We start from the raw sequence: 7,861 nt of genomic DNA, 5'->3' as shown, positions 1-7,861 counted from the left end.
CCGTCCTAAGTGCAGGACTCTGCACTTGTCCTTGTTGAACCTCATCAGATTTCTTTTGGCCCAATCCTCTAATTTGTCTAGGTCCCTCTGTATCGTATCCCTACCTTCCAGCGTATCTACCACTCCTCCCAGTTTAGTGTCATGGGATGTAATTACAATGAACATCTTAGTAAGATACAAAAAAAGTAGAGAATTTTCTATAAATAAGAATAGCCTCTGTAGTTATATTACCTGGGAAAACAGTTTTCATGCTTCAGGGTATACAAACCACCAGCTGGAGTCAGGACGTAATTCTCCCACAATTATACAGAACTGCACAATTAAGAGCAATGCATAGATGCCAACTGTCCCTGATCTGGAGAGAGAATCCCTATTTTTAGCAAAGTTTTAACATTCTCCATTGTGTCTTAGCAACAAATTCACCATCTGCTCCAATACATTTCAATGGAGACTACAGATGTATTCCTATTTTTCTCTCTAAATGTCCCTATCTATAGCCTTCAGATGTTAGCATCAGTGTGCTTTATGGGACTTTTACATCCTCTGGCCAATCTGACATTGACCATCGATGGAGCTAGGATATTGAACTAGAGGAACAATTACTACATACCCATGTCTAGTCCCCACCAAAATTATACAAAGCTTGGTATAATCAAGAAAAAAGTACTTTGAACTCTCTAAGACATGTAATTTTTAATTAGCATTTGTTGTCAATTGAAATGTTTTGTGATACTGATTTGCATTGGCTCCCTCTGGTGGTTAAATACATGAAACCTAGGGGGGTTTAATCAAACATTTCAGTATGTGTGGAATTGTACACATTGATCCCGGTACATCAAGGAGTGCATCTCTCTTTCATTTTCATGTAGGAAAGTATGAATAAATCTTTGGGAATCAGAATTAAAAATGATCAGTTCTAGCCTTACTGCAGTTATGCTAAAGGGCGACAAAAAGTCCTGTGGCACCTTATAGACTAACAGACATATTGGAGCATAAACTGTTGTGGGTGAATACCCACTTCATCAGATGCATGTAGTGGAAATTTCAAGAGGGAGGTATAAATATGCAGGCAAGAATCATTCTAGAGATAACTAGGTTAGTTCAATTAGGGAGGATGGGGCCCTCTTCTAGCAGTTGAGGTGTGAACAACGTGGGAGGAGAAACTGCTTTTAGAGTTGGCCAGCCTTTCAGTCTTTGTTTAATCCTGAGCTGATGGTGTCAAATTTGCAAATGAACTGAAGTTCAGCAGTTTCTCTTTGAAGTCTGGTCCTGAAGTTCTTTTGCTGCAGGATGGCTACTTTAAATCTGCTATCGTGTGTCCAGGGGGTTGAAGTGTTCTCCTACAGATTTTTGTATATTGCCATTCCTAATATCTGACTTGTGTCCATTTGTCCTTTTACGTAGGGACTGTCCAGTTTGGCCGATGTACATAGCAGAGGGGCATTGCTGGCACATGATGGTGTATATTACATTGGTGGATGTGTAGGTAAATGAACCGGTGATGTTGTGGCTGATCTGGTTACGTCCTGTGATGGTGTTGCTGGTGTAAATATGTGGGCAGAGTTGGCATCAAGGTTTGTTGCATGGATTGGTTCCTGAGTTAGATTTACACTAATCCAAAGAGTTTGCAAATCACATGACAGATGGGAAATCATGAGATTTTATATATTTGTATACATAGATAAAAAAAGATAGGCAGAGACTCTGTTCAGATTAGAGACATCTTCTCTGAGCCCTGGTCTATACTACCTACTTATGTTATAGGGACTGAGCTCTTGGTGTAGAGAGCAGTATGTTGGCGAGAGGGCTTCTCTCATTGACATAGCTACCAGATCTCAGGGAGGTGGAGTACCTACATCGACGGCATAGCTAGTGTCTTCACTCAGTGCTACAGTTGCAGCGGCGCACCTGCGTCACTGCAGTGCTCTGAGTGTAGACAACACACTGAGGTCCTTTTTTCAGAAAAGGAACAAACCATAATAAATTGTATTTTTAGTTTTATTTTCCCCTTCTCTGGGAAATGCCTTCCAATGAAACTCTACTACATACCAAACACCTCCTACCCTCCATCCCATAGCTGACTGCACACTGTTTGGAACAGAAACTGTTTCTTCTAGACTCTCAAACCCATCATTCTCTCTTACAGTATTCTAGTTCCTGCCACTTCTATTACCTCCCTTCATAAGCATTAATTCATACAATACTTTAGGCAAATATTAAAAAAAAATAATGAACATGTTAGAATAAAATGCAAATGTGCTTTGATTGTGTCCATGACTGTTTCATAATTAGTTTTATGTGAACATTTCTATGAATATTTAAAAAATATTTTTAGAACAAGAATGTACTTGGAAAATGAGTCTCTAATATTTCTGTGAATGAGTAGTCATGGAAAGCTTCATAGTGGAGCTGGTTGCATGGCGATCTTGAAATCTCAGATTTCTCTCCTCTTAATTATAAAAGAATCACTCATCCTACCAGGGAGCAGACATAATGCCATGTAACTTGGGTGATCATTCACACACTATGAATAAGCATTAGCAAATAATCAAAGACATAACTGAACCAAATAGTCTGAACACATCAAAGCATGGTGAAATAAAGTATTCGTCAAGTAATGCTGAATAATGAACAACTTTATTTAAAAAAAAAATCAAATGGTTAATTTATGAACATAAAAAGGTAATTTTTTTTCAAACTAATAATAGTTCTCCCAGCTCTAATCCCCATTATTATTATTCTGACTAAGATGATATTTGGGAAGAGTGATGTGAATGTTTCATTCAAACAGCAGTATTATTTGAAATCCTCCTTGATTACAGTTTGACATGAGTTTGTGAAAAAGAGGTGGTTCATGAACTCTTTCTTATCCTGTCCAAAATGCCCATTCAAGCTGAACTGAATCTTTTTGCAAACATGTTTACTCTCTCTTGATATCAAATGATGGAGACTATTAGCTGTGTATTTTAAATTCAAAATGCCATGGGACCTTTGGCACCTCCTATTATCTGACTGCTCCCAGGTGGAAGGACGACAAACATTGACTGTGGAAACCTGAAAAGCAAAGTAGTATAACGAACTGGCTAGTGTGCTAAATGTGTATCATTATTGCCTGCAGGAAATCAGATCTACTCAACTGTGCATCAGAGACCTTATTTCTAAACATAAGGGTACATACCCAAGTTGGCCTTAATGAATGGCAGAGAAACTGCGGCAGGGCGGGTGAGTCATTCAGTGCATATCCAGGGTCTGGAATGGGCTTGCATAGCCCACACTGCTCTGGCTTCATTGCTATTAGTACTCAAGCTACCTAGATCAAAGCTAGCTCACGTGTGTCTACATATGCTGCAGTCACACCCTATATGGCATCAATTGCAGCGCACACATACTTTATGAGCCAATGAAGCTTTTCATTTAGCTTAATTTGTAAGATCTTGTGCTCTAGCAGCAGGAAGAAGTGGATTCTATCCTCAATACTGTGACATTCCTATTTGCCATGGCGTGTAGCAGAATGCCCTAGGGCAGTAAGCGCATCCACTGGCATGCACGCTGCTTCTGTGGACTGTGGCAGCATTTATACATGCATGCCCAGACATATAGTGTATTTTCCCCCACATTTGTAACATCACTCCTTTTAACTCTTTTTCAAACGGACTAGCCCCTGTGTATTCATCTAGGGAGTGGGGACGCTTGACCTAGCAATTCTAAGACAGAACATAGAAAGGCCCGACCGACCACAGTGAAATCACTGAATTATTTTTTGGAATTAGAAGTCTCACGTTACTCTTATGATGAAGTTTGTAATAAGTGTTATGTATTACAATGTACTGAGTCAATAATCATCATGAAATTCAAGAATAAAACAAACTATTTGAATTCTACAAGGTGAATTCTGTGCCATCTTCCTCTCCACCAGCCCTACACTTTCTATGTGCCACATATTTATTAAGTGTTTGCTACTCTGAAAGTCTCCAACACAGGAGAAAGTAACATTCTTACTAAAGGTTGCAATGAGGTGAATGGGAAATGGTATAGGGCTTTTCTTTCTCACCCTTCCTGATTTAAAAAACAAAATTTAAAATAGCTCTGACACTTATTAGAGAGATTGTGGACGAAGAGATGCCTTTTTCAGTATCTCATAGGAGTGTCCAAATGTGGTCAAATTTTGGATCCTCATTTCAATGTCTGTAATCATGGGGTCTAGGAGCTTGTTTGACCCTGCAACTTTCAGTCAAACTTCTAAGACTTCCCATGATATAAAACTATCAACTGAAAACCTTACTCTTATTGTTCATCTCTTTGGAGCAGTGAGATGCTCCACACCTGTCTACATGATATAGGAAAAACACACAGATACAATTCTATGTGGAATTCTCTATAGTAAAACAATATTTATCAGTGCCTGCTAAAGGAGCAACTTCCAGTTATGAAAAACAATGGGGAAAAATTACCACTAATACTAAAAAAAGGTCTTCAAATGTAACCTGTTCAAGATATCTGTGAAATTTTAATTCCATTATTAAGCTCATTCAGGAGAAATCCAATCTGAAAATGGGTGCTACATTTCTTAAAGGAATCATTTTTAAATTAATTTTAGTCCATAAATTAATTAACTAATTTACTCAAATTCTCAGAAATTCATTCTGTACTAAAATTGTAAAAGTGGTAATTTTCAGTAAGATACGCTGTATTTTTCGTACATAACTAAGGCCTGGTCTACACTACAGAGTTAGATTGATGCAAGGCAGCTTATCTTGACATAACTATGCAAGTGTCTACATTAATATTTTGCTCCTGTTGACAGAACTGCTCTGCTATGTTAACTTAATAACTGCACCTCCATGAGAGGTGTAGACATTGCGTTGTGTAGACACTGCATTGCTTACATCAATTGTTACTGGCTTTCAGAAGCCATCCCACAACGCCCTACATAGACAGTACAATCAGCACAAGTGCTCCTGGTGACGACGTGCACCACTGACACAAGAGTAGACCTGCACGAGCGATGTAATTACTGTAGTGGCTGTATGTCGATGTAAGGTAGAAGGACTTAATTTTGTTGTGTAGACATGTCCTAAGTGGTTAATCGATTCTTTAAATGTTAAACTCAACTCAACTCAACCTTGACTGTGCAAGTGCAAGTGGCACTTCCCTAATCCACATATATATTTTTTATAGGTGTGTCCCCACCTTATATGCACATATCTTCATTCATATTACCTCCTCAGCTAAGCAACCCCAATCACTATTCTACTCCAACAAGCAAACCATTTCATATATTGGCATCCTTTTAAGAATCTATTACTCATATCAATATATTACTTATCAATGGCACTTAAGTATGCACAGTGCATATAAACTTTGCCAGTGAAATATATAAACTCAGGAATCTCGGACATTTGCCAAAGGCTCGCTGACTGGCATTTTTGCACCCTGCTGAGCTTACTGTATAAGCATCACAAACTTGTATCAGTGTCAGCTGCACAGAGCCATCCTTAAAATGGCTTTGGGACGAGACCACACATAGAAAATTATAGTACAAAAGGAATTTTTCTGAGAAAGTTAGAAGCAACTGGAAAATGGTGATGATTAGAAAAGAAAATGCATTTCAATTTTAGCTGCAACAATTACTACCCTAAATTACTGACATATTGAGCGTGTGAATGAAACAAAGCAGATGGTAAAAAGATGTTCGCAACATGGGTTGGGCATGGATGAATTGAATTACGCAGGTCATAAGTAAAGCGGTTGCTCTTCTTTATTTTTTTTTAATTTCCAAAGACCATTTCATTTTGCTAGTTTTCAAACAGGATTTTTTTTTCATTTTTCAAAATTTCATGTGGATTTTTTATTGTCTGTTTCTATTTTTAAAAAATCTGAAATGTTTCAAAAAGGAATTTATTTCAAAATCAAAACCTTTCATCTAATTGTTTCAGTTCTGAAAAACTCTACCATGTGACTAGGCTGACTAATTAAAATTGGAAATACCAAAAAAACCCACAACTTCAAACCCTGAAATTGAAAACTATAAACTAAAACAGAAGGTTTGAAGAAAAAGATATTCATGATTTTTTTTAAAAGACCATTTTTTGTTTTTTTAAAAAACTAACATTCTAGTTGTGAGTTATTCCAAGACAGTTTTGATAAAATCTTTATACCATACCAAGCTGGCATGTGTATGCCACATATTTTACAGAAACAACTATATTTAGAAATGTTCTTTAAAATATTTGTTGATATTGGGTTTTTTTTTAACCTCTTCACCAGTAAAATAAGATTCCTTTGCCAAAATAAAAGATTCCTTTGGCACACAAACGAAAACTGAACAGCCTTGGAGGAAAACATTATAAATATGCTCTTTAGAAATCTCCACAAATTACCTAAGATAGCTTTTCCATATGTCATCATGGCACGGTTGTAAGGCCCATCATTTTGCAGTCTATGAGGGCTAGAAACAAGAACCCTTAGGAAAGGGGAAATTCCTTGAGAGGCTGCACTTACAGGTACAAATAAAGTGATACTAGCCAAATGGAGGGACCTGTGAAACTCTTTGCTTGTTAGAGTCATGCTAAGCATTGTGAATAGTGCCTACCTCATGATTGGAGAAGAGCCGCACTCCTTCCATCTGGTGAAAGATTGGGTAGTGGCTGCTATCAATCGTATCGCGGCGGTAGACATCTCCCACAACCAGAAAGGCATCCAGCCCTGAGTGCATCAAGTCCCACTGGTGAGCCGACGTGTGTGCTCTTAGCATGTGAGTGTGGTTCATGTAGTAGTTTTCCCCTTTCCTCCTGCTGGGGTGGTCTTTTGGGATAAGCAATCTGTCAAAGTTCTGCTCCACTGTAACCACCGGGGACAGATCATCATAAACAGAAAAGAGTGGGGTCCCAAAGCGTCCTATATACTGCTTGTAAAAATGATCCTTTATTCGCTCTTTGATCAGCCACAAAGGGTGGTACCTTTGGTTGTGCAAGTTCTTTCCCACCTTGGAGAGAATTTTCTCTGTGACATTGCTGTAGTCATCTCGAGGGTACACTTTACCAAGCAGTTCCACTGTATTTGATGTCGGTGTTTTGGCAACAAAACTTGAAGTTATAGTCCTGGACCAGGCATGCCCAAAATCACTGGTGATTCCTCTTATCTTGAGTCCCTGTGACAAAACAGTTTTGGAATAATGAACTACTCTCATGAAATTCCAAGATGCGGCCATCAAAATACCTCTGAGGCTCTAGAAAAAGGGAAAAAAAAATAGTCAAGATTTGCTGTAGGAATTGCAAACAGTCTAATGATCATGAAAAAGCCAAACATCAATTTATTAAATAAGACAGAAGTCCAGTTTTCAGTCCACTGCTTTACAGAAAAATCTTATGACCCAATTCCAGCTAGATTATCTTCTCCAACCACCAACCCTGCCCTTGTATTAATGATTTGGGACCTGATTCTGTCCCCATTAAAGATGACGGTAGTCTTTGCAGTACTTTAAATAAAAGCAATATAGGTCTTTTATTTAATATCTTTATATTCAATTTAACCCCACCCCCCAATAACTCAACATATTATACAGGAGAAATTGTAGTAAACTTTAACATGTTTGTCAATCAGATATTCATTAATAATATTTCATGTGCTAACATATTGTTGTGCATTCTCAAAACAAACTACAGGATTAAACAGCAGCAGCACAACAAACAAGAAGAAAATTTAGTATTTTGCATTGTTTATAACAAAATGTTGTCCCCGTAAGGAATCTAGAGATGAAACATAGGTCATTTCGCAGCATAGCATACAAAAACATATGCATTACGAACTATACTTTTGTAGATATTTTTTCTATTTAATAGAAAACAAAAAAGACAGTCTG

General features: G+C 37.8%; 1 protein-coding gene across 3 annotated transcripts in view; it reads right to left on the bottom strand.

Annotated features, from left to right (window-relative positions):
• Nucleotides 1-7,861, bottom strand: part of FARS2 (phenylalanyl-tRNA synthetase 2, mitochondrial) — a 407,483-nt gene that overhangs the window by 328,668 nt on the left and 70,954 nt on the right. For all 3 annotated transcript variants that reach the window (XM_075062831.1, XM_075062829.1, XM_075062830.1), the window contains one exon: nucleotides 6,593-7,228. In XM_075062831.1, coding sequence (XP_074918932.1) covers nucleotides 6,593-7,210 — 618 coding nt within the window. In that variant the 5' untranslated portion in view covers nucleotides 7,211-7,228. The remainder of the gene's footprint in view (nucleotides 1-6,592; nucleotides 7,229-7,861) is intronic.

Source organism: Chelonoidis abingdonii, chromosome 2 (assembly GCF_003597395.2).
Source record: "Chelonoidis abingdonii isolate Lonesome George chromosome 2, CheloAbing_2.0, whole genome shotgun sequence".
Taxonomy (NCBI): Eukaryota; Metazoa; Chordata; order Testudines; family Testudinidae; genus Chelonoidis; species Chelonoidis abingdonii.
This window is presented reverse-complemented; position numbering and strand designations above follow the sequence as displayed.